General features: G+C 45.0%; 1 protein-coding gene and 1 pseudogene across 1 annotated transcript in view; both read right to left on the bottom strand.

Annotated features, from left to right (window-relative positions):
* The window catches only part of SLC1A4 (solute carrier family 1 member 4), a 33169-nt gene extending 8049 nt beyond the window's left edge, over positions 1-25120 (bottom strand). Inside the window, exons 1-4 of the mRNA XM_007970438.3 lie at positions 24291-25120; positions 13124-13166; positions 10890-10952; positions 4711-4877 (exon numbers count right to left, since the gene is read on the bottom strand). Coding sequence (XP_007968629.1) covers positions 4711-4877; positions 10890-10952; positions 13124-13166; positions 24291-24817 — 800 coding nt within the window. The 5' untranslated portion in view covers positions 24818-25120. The remainder of the gene's footprint in view (positions 1-4710; positions 4878-10889; positions 10953-13123; positions 13167-24290) is intronic.
* Positions 19916-20032, bottom strand: LOC119627379 (U6 spliceosomal RNA; annotated as a pseudogene).
* Positions 25121-26354: the final 1234 nt, after the last annotated feature.

Genomic DNA, 26354 nt, shown 5'->3' with positions numbered 1-26354 from the left:
ATAGTTCAAATTTCAAGGGGTACAAAAGAGTGAATAGAGTGAAATCTCCCTCTCATCTGTCTCCCAAGCACCCAGATTTCCCCTCCCTGGAGACAATGTCACTGGTTTCTTGAGTTTTCTTTCTAGAGATATTCTAAGCAGTAATTATTAATTAAAACCCCAATAGTAATACATGAATACATTCTCCTTTCAAAAAATTAAAACATAGATGACACCAAAATTCTCTTTAAGTACCATCCTCAATCAGGACCCTCCTCAAATAACCACTCCTACCTCCTATGCAATTAGATACATAGGTATGTATTTAGATCTGTGTGTTTATTTCTTTTTTACCCTATATTATATCTTTGAAATCTTTTCATATCAATACATAGAAATCTACCCCATTCATTTTTTATTGTGGTAAAATATACATAACATAAAATTTACCATCTTAACCATTTTTAAGTGTAGAGTTTAGCGGCATGAAGTTCATTCACATTCTTGTGCAACTATCATCACTATCCAAATCCAGAACTTTTCCATCATCCCAACTTTGAAATCATTAAACAAAATGGCCTATTTTCCCCTCCTCTCAGCTCCTGAGAATCACCGTTCTACTTCCTGTCTCTCTGAATTTGACTATTCTAGGTACACAAAGGTAGAATCATACAGTATTTGTCCTTTTGTGTCTGGGTTATTCCACTTAGTATGATGTCATTGGACTTCATCCACTTTGGAGCATGAGTTAGAATTGTACTCCTTTCTAAGGCTGAATAATATTCTATTGGATGTCTATATCTCATTTTGTTTATCCATTCATCCACTAATGGACACTTGGGTTGTTTCCACCTTTACCTCATTGTCTTTAAATATTGTCTTCAGAATGGAAATACCATAGGTTAGTTTGTCATCATCCTGTTGGGGGACGTTTAAGTTGTTCCCAGGTTTGTCATTACAAATGACACTGCAAACATGCTTCGTGGTGCCCACATGCCTTTGTTCTCTAGGTAGAGATGCTAAGAAGTGAACTGCTGAGTTATGGGATGTGTACATTTTAAATTTCAGTAGATACTGCCCTATTGTTCTCCAAAGTGGTTATTCCATATCACATTCCCACCAGCAGTCCAGGAGAATAATCTTTCCTCTGCAACAGTGGTTCTTATGCAGGGATGATTTTGTTTGGAAGACAGTTTGGTTGTCACAACTCTCGGGGCATGGTGCTAGTGGCATCAAGCAGGTGGGGGCCAGGATGGTGCTAAACATCCTACAGTCACGAGACAGCCTCCCACAAAGACTGATCAGCCCAAAATGTCAATAGTGTCATGGTTGAGAAACCTCACCCTCACTGTTATCAATGCCCGATAAAACCAAATTTTCATTTCCCTGTTTCTAATGAGGTTGAGCATCCCTTAAAATGTTTACTGGTCATCAGGTTTCACATACTTTGTCCATTTTCTGATAGTTCGTTCAGTGATTTTTCTTTTTCAGTAATCAGAACTCTTTTTTTCTATATATACAGTATGCAAATATATATATCAGTTTTTAGAAATGAATGTCTTGACTTTTAACTTTGTTCGAATTATCTTTTGCATGCAGACTTTTTATATTTTGATGTGGTCAAGTTTAGTAGCTTTTTATGGCTTTTGCTTTTTATATCTTGTTTAGGAAGACTTTTCCTGCCTCTATATTTTCTTCTAATATTTTCAGAAGACTCCTCTCTTTCTTTCGTTCTTTTCTTCCTTCCTCCCTGGTTAGTTTAATCCAGGAGTTAGCAGTGTGAGTTTTTGTAAATAAAGTTTTATTGGAACATAGTCATGCTCTTTCATTTACGAATTGTGAATAGGTACTTCTCTCCTACAGTGGCAGAGTTGGGTAGTTGCAATAGAGAACATGTGGCTTGCAAAGTTGGCTGACTCTGGATTTAATACATCTGAAAGTTATTTCTGTGAATAGTGTAGGGTAGACAGGTACTAGGGTTTTGGAGTGGGTAATTAGTAAAGGAAAGACTTCATGAAGAAAGTGGTAATACTGACAATGTCTCCCACACTTGGTTGAGATCCCTTAACTAGTTAAGGCATTTTAAACTTCAATTCTGTGTAATACACATTTCTGAGCAACAGGTCTGTCGCTCTCTTGCTGCAGTTAGACATTCAGCAGGATCTGCCTTACTGAATACCTGCTTATGTGACTGGTACATCAAATTGAAGGAAAGACTAAATTGGTTTCCAGATTAAAAGCAAATGTCCGGCCGGGTGCGGTGGCTCACGCCTGTAATCCTAGCACTTTGGGAGGCTGAGGTGGGCAGATCACCTGAGGTCGGGAGTTTGAGACCAGCCTGACCAACATGGAGAAACCCTGTGTCTACTAAAAATACAACATTAGCCAGGCATGGTGGCACATGCCTATAATCCCAGTTACTTGGGAGGCTGAGGCAGGAGAATCGCTTGAACCTGGGAGGCGGAGGTTGCGGTGAGCTGAGATTGTGCCATTGCACTGCAGCATGGGCAACAAGAGTGAAACTCCGTCTCAAAAACAAACAAAACAAAACAAAACAAAAACGAAACAAAAAGCAAATGTCCTAACATAGGAGTATCAGTGATATGGTTTGGATTTGTGTCCTCACCCAAATCTCATATCGAATTGTAATCCCTCGACTTCCCCTGTCTTTCTTCCTCCTGCTCTGGCCATGTGAAGACATGCCTGCTTCCCCTTCACCTTCTGCCACGCTTGTAAGTTTCCTGAGGCCTCCCCAGCCATACTTTCTGTATAGCCTGTGGAACTGTGAGCCAATTAAACCTCTCTTCTTTATAAATTACCCAGTTTCAGGTATTTCTTTATAGCAGTGTGAGAAAGGACTAATAGTTTCTATTTTTACTTTTAAATTTAATTTAATTGTTTATATTTTGTAGAGATAGGGCCTCACTTTGTTGCCCAGGCTGGTCTTAAACTCCTGAGATCAAGCAATACTCCAGCCTTGGCCTCCCAAAGTGCTGGGATTACAGGCATGAGCCACTGCGCCTGCCCCAATTTCTTTTTTTTAGTCTAAACTTTGGAAAATATTAATATTTTAGACTTAAAAAAAACCAAGAAAAGAACTTGACATCTAAACACATTTTCTTTTCTGAAAATGTCAGTTCTCTCCCTAGAACAACAATCGCATAAAATGGCATTGGCAATGGTAGAGTCAGGCTCTGGAATTTTCAGATTGAACAAGAGAAACATCACTGGTAGGGAGTCTAAACTTAGCCTCCCATTCCATTTCAAACTTCTCCTAAAATCAGTCCAGCTGTCACCCAGCACTATCTGACAGAGAGAAGTTCTGGGATCTTTAAGGGTTGAAAATAAGGAAAATGCTTTGTGCATGGAAGGAGAAACTAGTTTTTAACAATTAAGTAGAAGCAGCTGGGTGCAGTGGCTCACGCCTGTAATCCCAGCACTTTGGGAGGCCAAGGCAGGCGGATCGCCTGAGGTCAGGAGTTAGAGACCAGCCTGGCCAATATGGTGAAACCCTGTCTCTACTAAAAATACAAAAATTAGCCAGGCTTGGTGGTGGGTGCCTGTAATCCCAGCTACTTGGGAGGCTGATACAGGAGAATCACTTGAACCCGGGAGGCGGAGGTTGCAGTCAACCGAGATCACATCACTGCACTCCAGCCAAGCAACAGAGAGAGGCTCTGTCTCAAAAAAAAAAAAAAAAAAAAAAAAAAAAGTAGAAGCCACAGAGGTGTAGTTGGGTAAAACAGCAGGATAAAGCTTATGAGAGATTGATACTGGAATTGGTGTGATTTCTGAGAAGCTGCTTTGAGGGAGCTGGTCAAATTTTTACCTTTTAGCCAAGAATCAATCTAAGAATTGTTACTTAACAATCATGCTTTCATTGATATCACACAAAGAAACACTTACAAATTAAAAGCCTACATAAAAGGGCCAGGCGCAGTGGCTCACACCTGTAATCCCAGCACTTTGGGAGGCCAAGGCGGGTGGATCACCTGAGGTCAGGAGTTTGAGACCAGCTTGGCCAACATGGTGAAACCCTGTCTCTACTAAAAATAAAAAAAATTAGCTGGGTGTGGTGGCAGATGCCTGTAATCGCAGCTTTTCGGGAGGCTGAGCCAGGAGAATCGCCTGAACCCAGAAGGAGGAGGTTGCAGGGAGCCGAGATCGTGCCACTGCACTCCAGCCTGGGCAACAAGAGCAAAACTCTGTTTCAAAAAAAAAGCCTGCATAAAAGAAGAGCATTCCAACTTATATATGCGTGGGGTGAAGATGGACTTGTCCTCATCCTCCATGCTGTGAACTACCATAGTAAAGAGTCCCTTTGAAGCTTGAAGTCTATCATTTTCAGATAAGTGAACCTTATTTCACGCAACAGATAGCAAACTAATGGAATTCACTGCCCCACAAGATGACATGGGCAACCCACATTAACTGGCTGGTGGTAGGAACCCATAAACAGATCCCGGTGATGGAAACACCAAGGGGTCAGTGTGGACACTGAGGAAATGACTGGTAACTGTGGTGCATGCCTGGCTCTCTGAGATCCTGGACAAGAGGAGAAACTGTCTCCACTTCCATCATCCCCTGTACCAAGCCTGGCCTGTGGTGCATCAACCACATACACAGCATTGTGCCAGGTGGCCCCACATAGGCACCTAGAACAGCAAGGTGGACTCTTTTCTGGATGGCACGAGGAAGGAGAGAGAGAGTAGATGGCAGGGCAGCACTCACCACATAATCCAGGACACCAGCACCATCGTCGCCTCATTGAGGGAATTGAAGAAACGGATGAGGTCTTCTCCTTCGGAGCCTAGTTTCTTTAAGGCCACTCCTAACACCAGAGCAAACAGGACCAATCCTAAAATGTTCATCCCTTCGATCTCAGTGCCTATGGGGATCTGCAGGATCAAAGAGGATAGAACAAGTTTACAACAGATGAGTGAGAATTAAAGATGTATTTGCTTGGTGTCCCCACCAGACCGAAACACTGTGCCCAGAATGAGAAAAGGCTCATATTTTATTTAACTGTTAGCAACTCTGCAAATAAAGGGGTAGGAAACTTAAGGGGAGATGTAGTCTGAGGACACAGAAAGCCAAGAAGCAAAAATTTCATCTAGTTGTTAACTCTGAAAGCTGCTCAAAAATGGCACAGGTTAAAGTGGAAGGTAGTGGGCTCCCTGTCATGGGGATATATTCAAGTAGGGTTGGACAGCCACTTCACAGGGCTGCTTTTAAAAGAAGAGCTGGTTAGTCAAAGGTTCCTTCAGGCCGGGCGCGACGGCTCACACCTGTAACCCCAGCACTTTGGAAGGCCAAGGCCAGCGGATCACCTGAGGTCAGGAGTTCAAGACCAGCCTGGCCAACATGGTGAAACCCTGTCTCTGCTAAAAACACAGAAATTAGCTGGGCATGGTGGCGGGTGCCTATAATCCCAGCTACTTGGGAGGCTGAGGCAGGAGAATCACTTGAACCCAGGAGGCAGAGGTTGCAGTGAGCTGAGATCATGCCATTGTACTCCAGCCTGGGCGACAGAGCGAGCCACTGCCCCCTCGCCAAAAAAAATTTCCTTCAGATAACAAATCAGTGACTGTAACTTTCACTCCTAAATGTCCAGTTTTGTTGTGAGGCTCTTACAGTGACCTCATAGCTGATAAACTTCACAGAAGGTTTTCATGATCAACATGGACTTTTTCAGGGTAGTCTTTCCTAAATCACTGACTTAAAATGCATAGACATACTGTGTTCTTAATTTTTTCAGGCAATGCTGAATCTCCTTACTGCAAGCATATATTAGACAAACATTTTATCCCACCAACACACGTTATGAAATAATTGTTGATGTTCCCTAGCTCTTACAGCTTGAGCGTAAAGGCTGGACCCTAGCCCAAGTGTCTGGCAAATGATAGGTACTCAAAATCATCACAAATTTCTCTCTAAATACTTTTCTAATTTCCAAATTAACTGGAGACACCTAGGTGGCTGGTGTGATTCACATGAAATGTACCAAAAGTCATGGGTTCATATATATCATGAAAATTGTGATGGGGTAGCTTTTCATTTTCTTCCAATCTTCCTTCCTTCCTTCCTTCCTTCCTTCCTTCCTTCCTTCCTTCCTTCCTTCCTTCCTTCCTTCCTTCCTTCCTTCCTTCCTTCCCTCCCTCCCTCCCTCCCTCCCTCCCTTCCTTCGACAGAGTTTTGGTCTTGTCTCCCAGGCTGGAGTGCAATGGGGTGATCTCGGCTCAACACAACCTCCGCCTCCTGGGTTCAAGCGATTCTCCTGCCTCAGCCTCCCGAGTAGCTGGGATTATAGGCATGCGCCACCACGCCCAGCTAATTTTATATTTTTAGTAGAGAAGGGGTTTCTCCATGTTGGTCAGGCTGGTCTCGATCTCCTGACCTCAGGTGATTTGCCTGCCTCAGCCTTCCAAAGTGCTGGGTTTATAGGCGTGAGCCACCACGCCCGGCCTTTCTTCCAACTTTTCATTGTGAGGACAATGTTCACCGTATAGGGCGCTTTTGTTTATGTTGATAGATATCACTTATAGAGGAGCAGCAGTAATAGTAATTAGGAAGCACTGGCTTTGGAGCCTGACTTTTACTACTTCCTAGTTGTGGGAGTCTAGGTAAGTTATTTAACCTAGGTAAGTTACTTAACCTCTTCGTGACTCAGTTCCTCGTTTATAAAATGGAGATAGTAACAGTAGCTAATATGTAAAGCTGCTATGAAGAATAAATATGTTAATGTATGTAAAGTACTTAGGCTGTGTCTGGCAAATGAAAACCAACAAGAACTATTATTATATTAATGGAATATCTTGTAGATCATTCTAGGCTCACTCTATCTGGAGTGTCTTCCTCTTAAAATGTTATTTTAATTCCACAGACAATAAGACGACTGTTTTTGTTTATTTTTTTGGAGACAGGGTCATCCAGGCTGAAGTGCAGTAGTGCAAACACGGCTCACTGCAGCCTTGATCTCCAGGGTCTAAGCAATCCTCTTCCCTCAGCCTCCTGAGTAGCTGGGACCACGGCATGCGCCACCATGCCAGGCTAGGTTTATTTATTGATTTTGTAGAGATGGGATCTCCCTGTATTGCCCAAACCAGTCTCGAACTCCTGGGCTCAAGTGATTCTCCCAACTCAGTCTCCCAAAGTGTTATTATTACAGGTGTGAGCCACTGCACCTGGCCAAGACTTCTGACTATCACTACTGTCTCCCGGGACTTGATTTATTGAAGCTGGGTGCAGTGGGTACAGCTGAAAGCTGGGGGAGAGAGACGATTTGGGGAATTTAGTGCTGGCTCTGCTACTGACCTACTAGGATTCTATGAGCCGGATGGCTAACACCTGGTGTTGACCTTGGAGCTGTCAACTCACGCTTTTTGATAATGTCCCAAGTCCTAATTGGAATTGGTCAAGATTCAATGAAACCAGAGAATTCAACTATTATTTGAAAGTTGGTTTTAATATCACATGTTCTCATATATGGGAGCTAAAAATGTGGATCTCATGAAGACAAAGAGTAGATTGGTGGTTACTAGAGGCCAGGAAGGGTAGGGGGGAAAGGGGACAAAGAGAAGTTGATTAATGGATACAAATGTACAGGTCGATAGAAGAAATAGACCTAGTGTTTGATAGTTCAGTAGGGTGACTATATTTTACAATAATTTACTGTACATTTCAAAATAGCTAGAATAATTATAATATTTCTATCACAAAGAAAGGACAAATGTTTAAGGTGATGGACATCACAAGTACGCTGATTTGACCTTTACAAATTATATGACTGTATTACATTATCACATGTACCCCCAAACTATGCACATTTATTATGTAATTTCTTACATCAGTAAGAAAATTGTTTTAACAATTAAAAAAGAGAGCTGGTTTTAGCAGGTCTGCAATTCTAAGTTGTGGCATTTGAGGTCAGGCAGTTCCAGATTTCGAACCAACTCTCAGATTTGAGAACAATTATAATAATTTTTCCAATGAAATGACTCCCTTTCTGTAGAGGAGGCTGGTGGCAGGTGGGTTTGGAGCAAGGTATGCTGGCTGTAACACACCTGGGCAAACTTAGCATTGGGTGGGGCGAGGGGACTACAAACAACCAGAGTTGCATCCCGGGCAGTCTCGCTGGTGCACCTTTGCAGATTCTGTTCCTGCTGCCTATATCACTGTTCCCCCACATCTCCCCATAGCTCCTCCCTCACCTGATCAGAAGACCTCCCTGACCACTCTGCTAAAATAGTACCCATCAACACACACACACACACACACACACACACACACACACACACTTCCTGTCTATCTGCCCTGCTTTAATGTTCTTCTTGGTGCCTATCACTGGCTGACATATACTTATTTATTACATGATTCCCTCCACTAGAACATGAGCTTTGTAAGAGCAGGGTTTTGACTGTATTGAGCACTACCGGAGTCCAGCACCTGGGAAGGGCACCTGGCTGTTGCCAGTAAATCACTGTTTAATGAATTAATGATTCAACTAAAGCCTAGGAGGAGTGTGTCTGTGGCAAGTTATTACATGGGATCAAAGTGGGCATGGAAGATAGAGCCACGGGTCAGAGGCACCCTTCCAAGTGTCCTTGAGCCTCTGGGTCCTTGATTAATTTAGTTCTTTTTAGAGACAAAGTCTCCCTCTGTTGCTGTCTAGAGTACAGGAATCTTAAACTCCTTGGCCCAAGGGATCCTCCTACTTCAGCCTCCCAAGTAGCTGGTACTACAGGCACACACCACCATACCTGGCTAGTATAGAAAATATATTTTTTTAGATACGGGGTCCCACTATGTTGCCCAAGCTGGTCTCAAATTTCTGGCTTCAAGCAATCCTCCCAGCTCAGCCTTCTGAGTCATTGACATTACAAGTGTGAGTCACCATGCCTGGCTAGGTCCTTGACTTTTCATTCTGTCACCAACATCCCATCCTTGGGGACAAGGCCTACACCTGCTATGCCTTTATACAGTCTTCTTGCCACAGGGTTTAGGAAAGCCTGGAACCAGCGAGGACACACTGCTCCTCCTCCTTTCGTTCTTTTTTTCTTTTATTTATTTTTTTGAGACAGAGTCTTGCTCTGTCGCCCAGGCTGGAGTGCAGTGGCACCATCTCAGCTCACTGCAACCTCTGCCTCCTGGGTTCAAATGATTCTCCTGCCTCAGCATCCCAAGTAGCTGAGATTACAGGTGCCCACCACCATGCCTGGCTAATTTTTATAATTTTAGTAGAGATGGGGTGTCACCATGTTGGCCAGGCTGGTCTGGAACTCCTGACTTCAGGTGATCTGCCTGCCTTGGCCTCCCAAAGTGCACCCAGCCTCTTTCTTAAAGCCTGACTCCTTAAATGCCTGGGTGAAATTTACAGTGGAGGCAAGTGTATGTCAGCTGAGGTGGATGCTCACAGGTAACCAGTATTTCCACTGGAGAAGTCACAGCAGCCATATTTGCCAAAACTTAAAGTTATTGCAGAGACAATTAGTGTTCTAGCATTTACTCATCACTCTTGGTTTCTTTCTATTTATTTATTTAGACATAGTTTTGCTCTGTTGCCCAGGCTGGAGTGCAGTGGCACAATCGTGACTGACTGCAGCATCGACCTCCCAGGGTCAAGTGATCCTCCTACCTTGGCCTCCCAAGTAGCTGAGACTATGGACATGTGCCACCATGCCTGGCTAATTTTTATTTATTTTTTATTTTTTGTAGAGATGGGGTCTCACTATGTTGCCCAGACTGGTCATGAACTCCTGGGCTCAAGCAGTCCTCCTTTCTTGGCCTCCCAAAGTGCTGGGATTATAGGCATAAGCCACTGCACCCGGCCAATAATTAGTTTTTTTTTAAAAAAAACTGGCCAAAGTGGCCTTGATCAACCTTGGAAGACCATAATTTCAAGTAATTTGTAGTGGGGATATGAAATCCTACCTGATCAGGTTGTCCTAAGGCTCAAATGAAATAACGTTGGAAAGTGTCTGTGCCAAGAAGGTGGCATGCAGAAGTGAGCCACTTATCTGGAAAGCAGGCCTAGCTGATACCCACATCCCAATGAGCCCAGCTGTGGAATCCAGGGCCTGTCAGAACGGGCCCAGCTGGACTTCCAGCCACGTCCTCTGGCCAGACAGAGGGAAGTGACCTCCATTTTTTAAAATCAAGAACCACTGATTGGATTCACATTTATGAACGGGGGGATATCATTCACTAGGGGACTTTTGGAATGTGTGTGGGCACTTTGGTTGTGATAATGATTGTGGTGTCTTAGTGGGAAATAGTAGGCAGGGTACTAAGAATGCCAACTGTTCTGAAATGTTCAGGCAACAAAATGCAGACTTTCCTACATCCCCCAGGCCTCAGAGCATCCTATCAGACAGTCATATAGGGAGAAAAAGCTGTTTAAAATGCACTGAGCCACTTTGGGAGGCTGATCACGAGGTCAGGAGATCGAGACCATCCTGGCTAACATGGTGAAACCCCGTCTCTACTAAAAAATACAAAAAACTAGCCGGGCGAGGTGGCGGGCGCCTGTAGTCCCAGCTGCTCAGGGGGCTGAGGCAGGAGAATGAGTTGAGGCCAGGAGTTCAGTGCAGTGAGCCATGATCACACCACTGCACTCCAGCCTGGGCAACAGAGCGAGACCCTGTTTCAAACAAACAAACAATGAATAAATCAACAAACAAAATGTTTTACAGATCCTCTGAGGATTGCAGTGCTTTGAGAGCAACACGGTGTTTGGCCGTGTTGGTAAATAACCAAAGGAGCAAACCTAACCTGTTCGCTCCAAATAGCCCATTCAAACCCCAAAGTTTTCAGCCCAGCTGGGAAAAAGACACATCCTGTATGCTCCTTCAATTAAGAAATAAGATTTGCTTTAGACATATTTTTACAAGTGACCTTATAAAAAGCTTTACCTTTTCATGGGTTACATTTCCAGAGCTGCTGTTGTGGGTCACGCCTTTATAATCGGTTGCATACTGTGATCAAGAGGAAAAAAAAAAGTCCACTGTTAGTGCACAGGTGAAGACCGACCTAGAGGAACCAAGGGCACTGCTGTGCTCTCGCTACTTCTGTCACTAATCACACTGAGTGTCCTGGGCATTCCTCACTTGGCTGGCCTGACAAGAGCCTCTGAGAACTGTACAAAAGCTACATTAGGACCAAGCCAGCAGATACTTCAAGACATCTCTGGGTTGCTTAGTGTCCCACGGAAACAGGGAGAATTTGCTTATGTTCTTTGGGCAATGGTTTGGAGAAGAAAGGCTGCACAATTTTATGCTGATAGTTTGATATTTCCTTAGCCTTATATGATAACCTTGGCATTAACTCCATAATGCCAAAGTTCATTTTTCATTGTATCATTTTATTTTCATTCATTTATTTATGCCCCACTTTGTTCTAGAACTTATTTGAGCATGACTGCTTCTACTCTCTGTTTCTAATCTGGTTTGAGCCTCCACTCTTGAAAGTCAGGGACGTGAGGCAAGATGGCATCGTTTAGCTGAGTCTTCAGGGGGACTCAGTTAACAGAAGTGAGGCGTCTCTCTAGCTTTGGTCCCCTGGTTGATTTCACATGCTTCTGCACATAGGTGTCTCCCTGTGGCAGCATGTACTAACAAGTGGAATCTGTTAGGACAGTCCTTCCCGGACCCTTCGAAGGGCACCTGGTCCCTGAACTGTCAGGAGGAGGCAATTAGGAAGTATGACTCAAAGGCCTGCTTTCTGCCTGCTTTTGCTGGGCTCTGGTTTCTCTCAGCTTTATCAGTGTTACAGAAAAGCAGAGGTGCTCAAACAAACCCACCCACCTCCTCTGTGACAGGTACTTTAAAAAAGTCCCATACACCTATATTTTGTTCGTACCTCACATTATATATACAAGTCACTCCTGTGCTTATATGCAGATCAAAAAACAAAACAAAACAAAAATGAGAGGTTTAAGTCGAAACAGAAAAGTGTTTGCTTGTAAGATTAGACCATATAATCTAGGCCTTTATATTCCTTCTCTGTATAAAGAATTGTCACAGGGATGTTACTTGCAGCATTGCCAAAAAATAGAGGAAAACCAGAAACAACCTGAACATCCATCAGTGGGGAACCAGTAGAGGAGAATTATGTTATGCTCTTATAGTGGAATACTCTACGGCCATGGCATCATGCAGAAGGGTAGCTACCGACATGATAAAATATTCACAATATACTGCCTTTAAAAAACAGCAGGCTATGAAGCGACACGTGTAGTGTGTGTATATACTATGTATGCTTTTATTTAATTAATTAATTAATTTATTTATTTAGAGATAGAGTCTCACTCTGTTTCTAGTCTGGTTTGAGCCTCCACTCTTGAAAGCCAGGGACGTGAGGCAAGATGGCATCGTTTAGCTGTTGCCCAGGCTGGAGTACAGTGGTGTGATCTCAGCTCACTGCAACCTCCACTTCCCAGGTTCAAGCAATTCTCCTGTCTCAGCTTCCTGGGTGGCTGAGATTACAGGTGCATGCCACCACACCTGGCTGATTTTTGTGTCTTTCATGGAGATGGCTTTTCACCATGTTGGCCAGGCTGGTCTCGAACTCCTGACCTCAAGTGATCTGCCCGCCTTGGCCTCCCGAAGTGCTGGGATTACAGGCATGAGCCACCGCACCCGGACTGTATGCTTATTTTTAAAATGTATGTGTATACACTCATAGAAAATACACATCTGAAAGAGGTATACCAAAAGAATGGGTAGCTCTAGACAGTGTCTATGGATAATTTTTGTTTTCTTACACTTCTTTGTATTTTAATTTTTTTTTTGCAATGAGCACATATTATCTTCATAATCAGAAAAAAAGATAAAAGTGTATTTTTTTTAAAAAGTCTATAATATTTAAGACATCCCCAAAATGTGATTTGAGGGTATTTCTTAGGTGATGTAAAAAAATTTTGGAACCAGTGGGACATTTTGGAAAGTTTTGTTTGTTCAATCTTTATTTATTTATTTTGTTGTTGTTTTTTAACTCTAGGTACCCATTTATAAAAGCTTAGGCCAATCTTACCAAGTTTTGTTAACACCACCATCTCTCCCTGTTCTACCTTACCTAACTCTAATAGCAGTAATTTATATATTTCTTCCAACAAGGTTTCATATTTTAGCAAAGTATCAAGCCTTACCGTACGGAAAGCTGCAACCACAAGATTTGAGGGAAACAGGTTTCTGTTGGAAAAGAAAGCATTCTGTCAGTATTCTTTCAAAACAACTTTTTAGAGATGAGGTCCCTGTTGCCCAGGCTGGAGTGCAGTGGTGTGATTGCAGCTCACTGCAGACTTGAACTTTTGGGCTCAAGTGATCCTCCCCAAAGTGCTGGGACTACAGGCACGAGCCATGGTACCTGGCTTCATCAGTATTCTGAAAATTCAGTGTATAAAGTATCTGCTTTGAGATGTCCACTTCTAAAACCCTAACACGGTGTTCTCTCTCCACCCCCAGCTGACACTGCATCTTTTGCTTGATTTAAGCACCCTAACTGTGCCTGCAGTGCTGGGCCACAGTAGATACTTTGAAGCCACTGATTTTCATTTTCGTCTCTCTCATGGTACTCCTTGATATCTGAGCTTAACTGTGTCCAACCAAGTCTATAACTGCATTGCTTTCCTCTCACCTAGAGGTTAGGTACCATTGCAGTGGTTTGCAGTGTCAAGTGGTGCTGCCCACTAGTGAAATCCAAGCGCGTTTTTGTTGTTACAAAATTGAGGCATTCCTGAATTGGGGGGATTGTATGAGGAGAAATGCCAGGTCCCACACATTTGTCCTGTTCAGTGCAGTAGAGTCCTGTATAATGAATTGTCTCAAGGCCTTCCCATGTCCTTCATGACATACCTGTAGATAAGAACCTTATCTATAATTACTGAAGACTAAACTAATTCCAAAACAAGGTTCCTTTTTTCACAATTTGAACATACACTGAATTTTCCAGAAATGTAATGACTTGCAAATTATGGGATGATTTTTGTTTTGTTTTGTTCAGAATGTTTCCAAATGTTATTCGTCTTCCTGGAAAATCACACCCCCAGGGCAAACTGTAGAATCTGAGTCCCTAATTCCACACCCAGTGTCAAGTAACAGTCTGCATTTAGAATTATCTCATTAGCAGTGATTCTGAGTTCAGGAGCAAGCATTCAACCAGTTTATTTTAGAGCATGTATATATTGAAACACATTGTTTTATTATAATTATTTTCCTTTTGTTTTGTATATTACAGTTACATCATATTGATATTTTGAAATTATGTGGGCAGGGACATTTTATTTATGGATTTCATCTTAGAATTAAGGATATTATAAACATTTGTTATAAAAGGAGGGCAATCCACCTGATGGAGCCCAAAATCTGTTCATGCAAATAGTTTTACTGAGGGCTCTGTGTAGGATGCTGGTCTTGATATACAAGAAATTCTATTCCAGCTGACAGTCCATTTGTTCTCATTTCCTGCAAGAAGAGTAAGTCTAGAAGAGTAAAAGACTCTGGATCATTCTTAACAATTTGTGTCAAACTTATCCACTAATTCTTACTTGTATAAGAAGCTGGGTTGCTCACCCGGATCTCCAGGTAACTATTTGCAGTGCATTGGGTTTCAGAGGTAGGCAGGTCTGGCTGCAACCCAGCTGTGGCAGGCAGAGTCTAAGATGGCCTCCTGGTATTCACACCTTTGGGTAATCCCTTTAGTGTGGGTGGACCTATGACTTGCTTCTAATGAACAAATGCAGCAAAGGTGATGGGATGTCCCATCCATGATTTGGTTACATAAGGTTGTAGCTTCCATTGTGCTAGCTGACTCTTCTTATTGTCTTCTGCTTGCATGCTTTGATAAAGCAAGCTGCTATGTTGGAAAGGCCCATGAGACTAGAAACTGCAGGTGGTCTGCAGCCAAGAGCCAACTGAGGCTCCCAGTCCCAACTTCAAGGAACTGAGTTCTGCCAACAACAACATGACCATAGAGGTGAATCTCTCCCCAGGTGGACCTGTGGATAAGAACCTAGCCCTGACCAACACCTTAATTGCAGCCTTGTAAGAGACTCTGAAGCAGAGGACCCAACTAAACTGTGCCAAGATTCCTGACCCCAGAGAGACTGTAGGATAGTAAATATGTGAGATTTTAAGCTGTTTAAGCTGTTAAATGTGTAGTAGTTTGTTATGCAGCAATAAAGCAGCCAATAAAGTTAATAAGATGCAAAAATCACTGCATTAGAACACTTAGGGTGCTCTCGCAGGACGGCCAGCATATATAGCCTGCAAAACAGCATTTCCCAAACTTGTCCACAGAACCTGAATTGCTTTTAGTATACTTAGAGAATACCAGAGTACATGCTTGCATTTAAGCAGAAAAAATTAATCTTTAGCTGAATTAAGTTGTTGCAAAACTGTGACCAGAAGTTTGATTCTTATCACAGCTAGATTTACTTTTTAAAAAGTAGAAACAGACTGGCAACTTATATTGGCTAGTTTTCAGAGTATAGATGAATAACAACTTACATTTATTATTATTTCCATTACAAAGCAACTTTCTTACATATTTCAGTCTTGGGGGCTACGTTTGGCATCTCATTTCCATTTTCTGCCCTAGTCAGAAGCAGCAAGGGGCCCTGTGCCAACGTCTCTCTGTTCTGTATCCACCACACAACAATCCTCAGTTGTTGACAGACTGAGCTGCTCTAAGGTTCTCTCTCCATGAGGACCGGGAAGTTCAGAAAAGAGTTGGGTTAGAAGCCCTCCACTTTCCTCATGGGAAACAATTTCCCCGGCAAATACCTCACATCATTCAGGGATTAGCTGTTTCCTCAATTGGTGCAAGCACAGCCTTTCCCACAGCCTTGAAATGCATTCTCTTCTAAAGAGCACAACACTGTTTGTTTAATTCCGTCTATCTGTCCTGCCCAATCTCTTCTTACAAGCAATAACCCAGTACCATCTTACCCAGAACGGGCCCTGTCCTTAACCCAGAACATCTACACTTAACAGCCACTAGCACACCCACCTGTTTTCAGACTGTCTACAGTATCTAGTCTACAAAATCCAATGGGAACAGAGGGGTCCAGAAGCAAAAGAGCAACTTCTGTCCCCCAAAAATCAAGTTCCTCAGAAGAATGTGATGTGTTTTGACAGTTTCTGATAAAGTTAAACAGACACTTATCACAGGACTCACCAATTCCATTCCTAGTTTTTTTTTTTTTTTGCTTTTTTTTTTTTTGGAAACAGAGTCTCACTCCGTTGCCCAGGCTGGAGTGCAGTGGCAGATCTCGGCTCACTGCAGCCTCTGCCTCCCGGGTTCAAATGATTCTCTTGCCTCAGCCTCCCGAGTAGTTGGGACTACAGGTGTGCACCACCACGCCTGGCTAATCTTTTTTTTTTTTTTTCCTGAGATGGAGTCTCGCTCTGTTTCCCAGGCTGGAGTGCAGTGGTGTGATCTCGGCTCACTGCAAGCTCTGCCTCCCGGGTTCACACCATTCTCATGCCTCAGCCTCCCGAGTAGCTGGGACTAAAGCACCCGCCACCATGCCTGGCTAATTTTGTTTTTGTATTTTTAGTAGAGATGGGGTTTCACTGTGTTAGCTGGGATGGTCTCGATCTCCTAATCTCGTGATCTGCCCTCCTCGGCCTCCCAAAGTGCTGGGATTACAGGCATGAGCCACCGCGCCCAGTCAATTTTTGTATTTTTAATGCAGACAGGGTTTCACCATGTTGACCAGGCTGGTCTCAAACTCCTGACCTGAAGTGATCTGCCCGCCTTGGCCTCCCAAAGTGCTAGGATTATAGGCGCGAGCCACCATGCCTGGCCCACTGCTAGATATTTACCCAAGAAATATAAAAACATATGCCTGCAAAAAGGACCTGTATGCATAAAAGCATTATTCATAATAGTCAAAAACCCAAATGTCCATCAACAGATGAAGGGATACACAGATTATGAAATATTCATACAACGAAATACCACTTGGCAATAAAAGGAATCCAAGTGATATACGCAACAACATGGATAATCTCAGCAACTCTGTGCTGAGCAAAACAAGACTGATAAAGAAGAGTATATACTGAATAATTCTGTTGATATAAAACTCTAGAAAAAGCCAAACTAATTTATAGTGATAAAAAGCAGGTCAGTTGCCCGAGGCCAGGGGTGGAGAATGGGGATTGCTGAGAAGAGTTATAGGTGATGGAAAAGTTCAGTATCTTGATTGTGGTGGTGGTCACATGAGTTATCCATTTGTTAAAACTCATGGAACTGTACATTTAAAGTGGGTGCATTTATTGTATATAAATCATGCCTTGAAATTGTTTAAAAACTTAACATAAAAATATGGTAATAACTGATAGAGATTTTCCAACTAAAAAATACATACATTCAATGGGTGGGCTGAACTTTTTTTTAGATTATACAGCTCATTTCTCAGATAACAGTCTCTGGGAAGGACTCTCCTGGTGGCAGTGAGCTGAAGCACGATAGAAAGCATCTTCCTTCACTTTCATCATCTGCTTGCCACAGACCAGGAGCAGGAGCAGTGCCCTCCTGCTGTCACCAAGGGCAAGGAGACAAGGCTGCCAGAGTAAAGCAACATGTTTCTCTGTCCTCTGCTTTCCCTCTCTCCTTTGGCTTTCAGACACGGATGCTGCGGTAAACTCTGGCTCTTACTCTTGAGCTCTCTTCTAATCCAGGATCAGTTGCCTCTCCCGCAAACAATTTTTCTTCCCAGAGCTCTGTCTTCAGGCACTTTCCCAACTCCTCACATTCACACAGTAGCTTCATGGGCTTTTGAAATCAGAGACATGGAGCTGGAAGGGATTTTAGAGGTGATCCAGTTCTATCCCCTCATTTAGCACATAGAGACACCAATGCCCAGTCACTGAGCATCTCCCATTTCTGCTCCATCTAGGCCAGCACCATCCAACTGAAATGTCTGCATTTGTGCAGTCCAACATGGCAGCCTTGCGGCTATAGAGCACTTGAAATGTGGCCAGTGCTACCAAGGCACTGATTTTTAAGTTTTATTTACACTTGACGTAATTTTAAGTAGCCACATGTGGCTAGTGTCTATTGTATTAGATAGCCCAGATGTACAGTACTGAAATCCAGAGTTCAGAAGTCAGGAGGACCAAATGGTCATCCTGGGTTCACCTCTGCACATCACCCACTTTCAGTGGGTTTAGGATGCTTCTAAGCACTGAGCTCCTCATCTTATTCAAGTTTGCAAATATTTCCTTTTTCCATTGTTTGATCCTGAGAGATCTACTTGAATTACATATGTATTAGGCCAAAGTTTCTCAAATATCACTAGACCATTAAATCAATGTATTGGCTTTAACCAGTATTTTATAAAAGATGAAATACATTAGACAAAAATATCAGCATGTATCACACTTAAAATATTGTTTACTGGAGCCTATGTTTTGGTTTGAGTATGTGAGAGTTGGGGGGAGGGTATAGTGTGGATGCCATAATCTAAAATGTATTTCTTATGGTAGGTCAAAATTTAAAACGTGTGAAACCTCTAAGATACACTACTTAAATCTAAAATCTAGAGGCCCAAGTCAGTCCAAACTAGGAGATAATGAATGAACAAGCTTTTCCAGTGCTATCTTTGAATACATTACTTAAAACAAACAGAAAAGCTAGTATGAAATGAGGTTGAACTGGCCAGTGTAGAACCACTGTGGGAGGTGCTATGCAGACCCATGCAATTCACACAGTGAAAAACTTCAAAGACATTCTTTCTGTAACATCTGATACTGTTTGTTCTTCTGATCCTATTGTCAAGGGTGGTATACATTTCTCTGTTCTATATGAAAAGAATGTGAAACAATTTACTTTTGCTTGGGCATATTTTGTTCCAGAATTATTTCCTTTTATTTAAGTTCAAAAATTCTTTACCAAATCTATTAAAATTTCAAAGACTCTTCAGAACAGGATATGGCACAGTATGTACACCTGATGAATATTTATTATCCCTAGTATTTATTGTTACAGAGCCAGTTAACAGGGATGTGCCCCTTCAGATCTTGGTACCCCCTACAAGGCTGAGCTGAGGAAGGGCTGGGACTGGTGGACTTGCACTCTGATGATGGGGGTGTGAATCTATCCTCTCTTTAAGGCCTCCGTCCAGTTTTAGATTCCAGCTGGAAAGGGTAGGGCTGAACCCCTGGAGTGGGGAACTTTTGGGGGAAATTAGATTAAGAGCAGCACTCATGCTCAGTATCAAATAGCCCTCAGCTGTCCCTGAGAAGCTGGGACACACTAGAATATTAGCAAAGCACTCATATATTAACTCATTTAATCCTCACAACCATTCTAGATAGTAGATCTCATTAGCCTCATTTTACAGATAAGGACACTCAGGCACAGAGAGGACAAACAACTTGTGCATGTACAGCGAGTACGTCATAGAGCTGGGCTTCAAATCCAGGTGGTTTGCTTTAGTGTCTGCTCTTCAGCACTACCCACCTCCCTAGACTGATGCTTTTTTCTGTCTCTAAACTATTCAGGTGTCCTCCTGGGTGGTAAAAGAGATGGTCAAGAGTTAAAATCTTTCTTTTAAAAAAAATTACAAGCTGCTATTATTTTCCTTTCGTCACTAGATAGCGCTGGAAAAGCTTGTTCATTCATTATCTCCTAGTTTGGACTGACTTGGGCCTCTAGATTTAAGTAGTGTATCTTAGAGGTTTCACACGTTGTTAATTTTGACCTACCATAAGAAATACATTTTACATTATGGCATCCACACTATACCCGCCCCCCGACTCTCACATACTCAATTAATTTGGATCCTTGTTAGATGTGCTAAGTCTTCATCTTGCCTATAGAAGAGAGAGACACGGGCATAGTTACAACAACCCACCACAGTCAATAATGAAAAGAAATTGTTCACAACTCACTCCTCAACTTTGCTGGCTAATATTACCATTTTTTTAATTAAAAAAATATGGAATGCTTCACGCTGGAACATCTCGTTGTGTGTCATCCTTGCACAGAGGCCATGCTTGTCTTCTCTGTATTGTTCCAGTTTTAGTATATGTGCTGCCAAGGCAAGCACAGGGGGCTAATATTAAATCTCAGTCTCTGATAGTTTTTTTTTTTTTTTTGCACCTATTCAAGAAATGTGTTCTTTGCAGCTTGAGAAGCACCATACCTATTCACACCCATCCTTGAGAAGGATGTAAGTCCAGCACACCTCCCTCTGTGAAGGGAAAGGCTCAGAGCATGGTTTGCTATTAAGAAAATTAGCATGAGCGGAGAAAAAAACCCTAGAAAACTGGGCAACAGATAAAATCCTAATTGTATTTACTATATACACGGCCACAGCCTACTATGCTACTGCAAGATGGTGGCCCTTGGCCATTCTTCTGGCTGCCAGCACAGACCAGAGCCCTGGGCCTAGGCTCTGTCCCTACCTGCCTCCTTGGCAGTTATGCCCTGGTTCTCCATTCGAAAACTACAAACTTTAGAGCCCAAAGGAATGTTAGAAACCAGTTGCCTCAATCCCTTCAATCTACAGCAGAGGTGAACTGGAGATCATAAGCATGTAAGGCAGGGGAGAAAGAAACCGGAATGTCAGTGAGGATCTGTGGGGACTTCTGTCCCATTTCAGAACAGAAGGCTCTTCCATGTTTAGTTTTGACTTTTCTCCACTTTCCAAATTTTCCATAGTGTGAATCTATTAATTAGTAGTCTAAAATATAGTCAGTTACTGTTCACTTCTCCTCCAGATGCCATGTGGTTCCCAATATACCTAAAGACTACATTAGCTTCAAGTCATCTGAGTTCCCCTAAACATTCCTTTTCTTCCCATCTAGCCTCCTTTATTTCAGGTTATGGAAAGAGGGCCATCCCCATTAGCTCAGATGAACTGGAAAACCCAATCACTCTAGTTATAACAAGAGCACATGTGTATTGGGCCAGCACTATTCTAACAGCTTCAGAACCCAGAGGAGCTTTAGAGCTCTTAGACACAACCCAGCTAACCCTCAGAACAATCCTGCGAGGTAGGTACCATCATAATTCCCATGATAAAGATGAGGAAACCAAGGAATGGAAAAGTTATGGACATATCCCACAACCAGTAAGCATTGTTAGGGACCAAGAAGTTCCACAATGGCTAGTTTCCTGTTTCTGTCTCTTTGATGCCCAACTATTTCATTTTGGATGAAAAGCCACAAGTCAACCACTTAGGTCACACATGGTTCTGAAAGTCCTATACTGTTCTGGATTCCCAGGCGCAGAACTCTGGGCTGCTCAGGAAGAGACTATGATTCTTCCACCTGCCAGCTACTGTTGGCCATCCCTTCTCAGTGCTTCTAGCGCCAGCCTTCTCATCCCAATTCTCTATTCCGCATTGTTATTTATAATCCATTGTGTGCTGGGAGATCAAACCACTCAGCAATGACATTCTGAATTAAAAAATATATATACACATGTAAGGAACACCTACTAGCTTCATCTCTTTCTGACTTGTAGTTCCAGCTTTAAAAACCAAATTAGAAATCATGACAGAGAGACCCTGGGGAATTTTGGGGCACTTTACCATCAGGAAAGGGTATGGACTTCAGCACAAAGCCTTGGCAGCAGCTATGCTGACTCATCAGAGGCCTTTCCCACTCTTCCAGGTGTTTAAGTTCTGAGCAGCTACCTGGAGAGGGCCTGCTGGATAACTGAGGTGTTTACTGGCAGAGTCTCACTTCATTCATGTGCCCCTAGGAAGAAAGGAATGGGCACTGCATTTCCAAAGAAGATGCCCAGAGTCACATGAAATCCACATCCATGAGGTTTCCTTGAAGGAAGCAATTTTTAAAATTTGACGTTAGAGACTCTCCAGACTCAGGAAGCATTTCCGGGTGGCTTAGGACTTAGTTTCCTTTCACAAGCTGCTCAGCCTAAGACCAAACCTCAGCAGGTGCACACATACTTTCCTTCACCCGAGGAGCTCAGCCTCCATGCTGGCTGGAGGAAAGGGGCATTTGTCTTGACCCAGTCATATGCCTACCAGGTTCCTCTCTGGACCCAGAGAAAGCATTTCCGAGATAGCCGCACTAGACTAGGCAGGTGACATTACTAAGGCATGTTGACTTAGAGGAAGAGGGATTAGGAGAAATAGAGAGAATCCTGCACTGTGGGGTAGGAGACCCACAGTCCTTCTAATCTCTTCTTTGTAAGCCACTCCATGACCTTGAGCAAATCGCTTAATCTCTGTCTCAGTTTCCTCAGTCGCAAAATAGGATATACCACCTGTCCTACCTTTATCCGTGAGCTGCTGGATTAGATGCAGTTGGCTGTTGGAAGAATTGTGAAACACTACCTATCCCCAACAAGCCACAACAAAGCCTCTCTTAGCCCTTCAAGCAGGTGCGGCCCAAGTCATTGAAAAGTTGCACCCACACTACTAAGCTATGATGCTGGGTACACCATTCGTGTCAGAAGCAGGAGCTGAAGGGGCTTGGGTCTAAAACTAGAAAACGATGATCAGGAAACAAGAAGTCCCTTCTGGAGCTGGAGGTAATGAGGTACCCCCCTAACACCACTGCCCTCTCTTCTGGAGATAAAAGATCCTATTGAGGCTCCCGGTGCGGGACCACTAGCAGGGCAGGGCTGAACATCCATTCTCCCTCCCTGGGTCACAGATCCCTGCAAAGAATAATCCTTTAACCCCAGAATTGCCTTCCCTCCCTGAGAGAGCTGACTGACATCCTGCAGGTAATAAGCTAAAGGTGCTCTCAACTTCAGGAGGCTTCCTTTCAGCACTCACCTAAAAGTTAGTTCCCAAACTTAAAGTGTCTGGACTGCAATATCAAGCCGCCAGTCACAGAACAAAGGCTGTGATCTAGACCAGCCTGGGCAGCATAGTGAAACCCCATCTCTAAACTAGCTGGGTGTGGTGGTGTGCACCTGTAATCTCAGCTACTCTGGAGACTGCGGCAGGAGGATCGCTGAAGCCTAGGAGTTTGGGGATGCAGTGAGCTAGGATCCCAATACTGCACTCCAGTCTGGGCAACAGAGCAAGATCCAGACTCTAAAAAAAAAAAAAAAAAAGATGTGATCCACTTAAAGTCCTAAGAGGCCACCACTATCTGCCCTTTTGTCAAGAACTTTTGGTCTCCCTCATGAGTGTTTTTTTGTCTTCTTTCTTTCTTTTTTCTTTCTCTCTCTCTCTCTCTCTTTTTTTTAAATACAGATGTCCTAGATTTTTGTTGTTGATTTAAATGAACAATCTCTCTCTTAAGTGCAGACAGCCATCACATTTTCCAGAAGGAGAAATGGAAACAGTGGAAAGGCAAGTCACTTTGCCCAGGGTTTGCTGTTTTTCACAACCTCAGCAATGAGGAGCTTTGCCTCAATAACTCAAGACAAAATATATTAATAACTCCAAGGCTCAGAATCCAAAATCATCAGAAACCTGGAGAGGGAGCCAGCTGGACTCCTCACTCAACTGAACCTGGTTAGATCAGTAAATGCCTCCAGGCTGCAGTTTTCCCATTTGTGAACTTTGGGCTAATGGAGAAACCAGGAGAGACCAAGGTTTTGGGTAAGTCACAGAAAGGATACTACATCATCTCAAAGGACGAAATGCAACTTCTAAGAATTACAAACAGCAGGCAAAGCTAAGTGAAGATGCTTCTCTCCCTCCCCTCTAGAACTCACACTTTGGCACAAAGAAAGGCCTTTGAAACACAACACTCTGCAGTGGTCTTTACTGCGGTGGACAGCAACCTGTCCCAAGCCCCAAGCCCTCAGGAGAGGCATATTTCTGGGCAATACGCCTCACTCAACTAACCTCAGTCCTACTATCTGTGGGTCCACTGATAACTGCAGAAAATTGTCAGCTTCCTTCGCAGCCAAGGACTGTAACAGAGAAGGCCAAAGATTGCAAGCCGGATGACCCAACAGGCAAAACTTAACCAATGCTCCCAGAAGCTTTTAGGCACCATGTAAGAGAAAATGAGGGGAAGCCACTGGGGCGTGGTCGGAACATTTTTACCAGGGAGAGCAGCGCGAGAGTATGAGTAAAGAACAGGTGGGGCTCTTCCCTAACACACGCCCACTTAACAGTGGGGACTGGTTCTTGCTCAAAGATGCGGCCCTGCTCTTTCGATTGTGCGGTGCGTCCCAGCTGTTTGCAAAGGTGTGGTCAGCACGCAAAGACTCCAGACGTCATTTTGATATTTTTAAAACGTTAAACGCCACCAGCAGCCAACTAAGAATTAACTCTTAGGAGTGTATGTGCATATGTGTGTATGAACTGGAGGGCATCCGAGAGCTGGCGTCTCCCACTGGGCCCTGGGCGAGGTGGAGAGTGTTACCTGGCCAGGTCGAGGAAAGAGTCCACCGTCTCTTTGGGGACAGGAGGAGGCCCCGAGTCCTCCAGCCCCAAGTCGCTGGACTGAAGGGTCTGTGCACCGGATCCCGGTTTGATGATGAACGCCAAGGCCACGGCGAGCGCCGAGGCGCTGAGCGTGGTGAGGCCAAAGTAGGCGACAGCGATGCCGCCCAGACGTCCGAGGGAGCTGGCATCGAGGGAGGCGGCGCCCGACACCAGGCTGCAGACCACCAGCGGCAGGATGATCATGCGCAGCATGCGGAGCAGCATCTCGCCGGGGAAGGCCAGGTAGGTGACCTGCGTGCGGCTCAGGCTGAGCCCGCGCAACGCCGCGCCCAGGCCCGCGCCCGCCAGCACCCCGGACACGGTGAGCAGCACCAGCGCTTGGCGCCGCAGGAAGCCCGCGCAACGCCGCGCGCGTCCCGCCGTGGTCCCCGGAGCTCCGGGCCCGGCCGCAGGCCCCGCCTGGGCGCTGTCAAGGTAGCCGTTGGTCTCGTTGTTCTTCTCCATGGCGCTGCACGCCGCTCCGAGCTAGAGGTGGCAGGGGACGTGGGCTCTGGCAAAAGACGGGGCTCCCAATGAATGGTCAGTTGGCGATGGTGAGGTCGGCCAGCTGTGCTTCGCAGGTTCTGGGAAGCCGCCCCGGGGGTCTCCCGGCCTGGCGCAGGAACAGGTGCGAGAAAGGCGAGGAGAAGCGCGGAGTGTGGGTTGGAGCCGCGGACGGAGAGGATCGCGCCGCGCCCAGCCTCCCCGGTGCAGCGGCCGTCTGGAGATGATGCAAGCGGGAGCCGCAAGCGAGGACGCAGACAGGGAAGGAGGAGGGAGCAGGAGCGGGAGCGGCCCCAGCCCGCCCACTTCACGCCCGCCGTCCCGCCCCCTGCGGCGCTGGCCAATCACAGCCCGGGAGCCGCCGCCGGGAGCCTCTGGTCCCCACCCGGGTCTAGGGTGCCGCGGGGGGCGGCCGGGCAGGAGGCTCCACCCGAGGCCACGGGGGCGCGGGCGGCCCCGGGCAATCCTGGCGCCAAAAGCCGCCTCCTCACCCGGCTAACGGAGGCCGGCTCCGGGCGACCGCGGGGAAGTGCGGGCTGAAGGCCCGCCCGGGCTCGTTGGCACCTGCCGGGCCCTCTCCCGCGGCCGGGATCTGAGTCTTAGGGGCCAGAGGGCCCGGGAGAACTTGGAACGCAGCGGCGTTCCTCCTCCTGAGGACTGTGGGAGGGAAGGGGAGGGTTTCTCCCTCCCAGGTGGTGCTTTCGCTTCCGCGCCGCCCGCGCTCCTCTCCAGAGCTCGCGGCCACTCCCGCCAGGGGGCCGCGCGCGGTGAGGGGACCCAGGGCGGTCCTGCCGCCGCGTCCCCTCCTGCGGAAGATCCCTTCTTCCAGGGGTCCTCAGGGGCTCGTGCGGTAAAGTACGCCATGGTGTCCAGCAAGGCCCGGCTCTGAGACAAAGGATTGACCGGAGGATGGATGAATGAGGGGAGCCTTCGCACGCGCTCATTAGGGCTGTAACGCAGCCGTACCGCGACAGAAAGGGGGCTCGAGGTGCCACCAAACCCAGCGCGCCTGGGCCGCGCCACCCCGCGCACTGGGGCGCTCCTGGGCGTGTGGCCTGGAGCTACCAGGATGGGGCTGGGTTGCCCGCCTGGCAGCTGTCTGCAGTATGGGCGTTTAAGTCGCAAAACTCTTCTAGAAGAAACAGAGCTCTCACACCACCTCTTCCAGTTGGTTTCTGCCACGTAACCCAAGCTGAAACACAAGCCACTGGATTTTAACCTCTTCCATTACCAGGCCTGAGTCCTGGCGCGAAAACAGCCAGACGGCGGTTTGGCCATCCTGAGTGGTTTCTCATTGTTCATGTTCTGTGGATTTCCTGTTTATTTCATCTTTTATTTGATATCTGCTTTGGCCACGCGAGTTACAAGGGAAACTTCTGCTGAGTCTTTTTACTGTGTCACAGTTATTGTATTTTTATATTTTCTTATTCTGCTTGTGAATTGTTCTTTAAAGACTTCCGTGAGTGAAGTCTTTTTTTTCTTCCTTCCTTCCTTCCTT

This window comes from Chlorocebus sabaeus, chromosome 14 (genome assembly GCF_047675955.1).
Source record: "Chlorocebus sabaeus isolate Y175 chromosome 14, mChlSab1.0.hap1, whole genome shotgun sequence".
NCBI lineage: Eukaryota > Metazoa > Chordata > Mammalia > Primates > Cercopithecidae > Chlorocebus > Chlorocebus sabaeus.
This window is presented reverse-complemented; position numbering and strand designations above follow the sequence as displayed.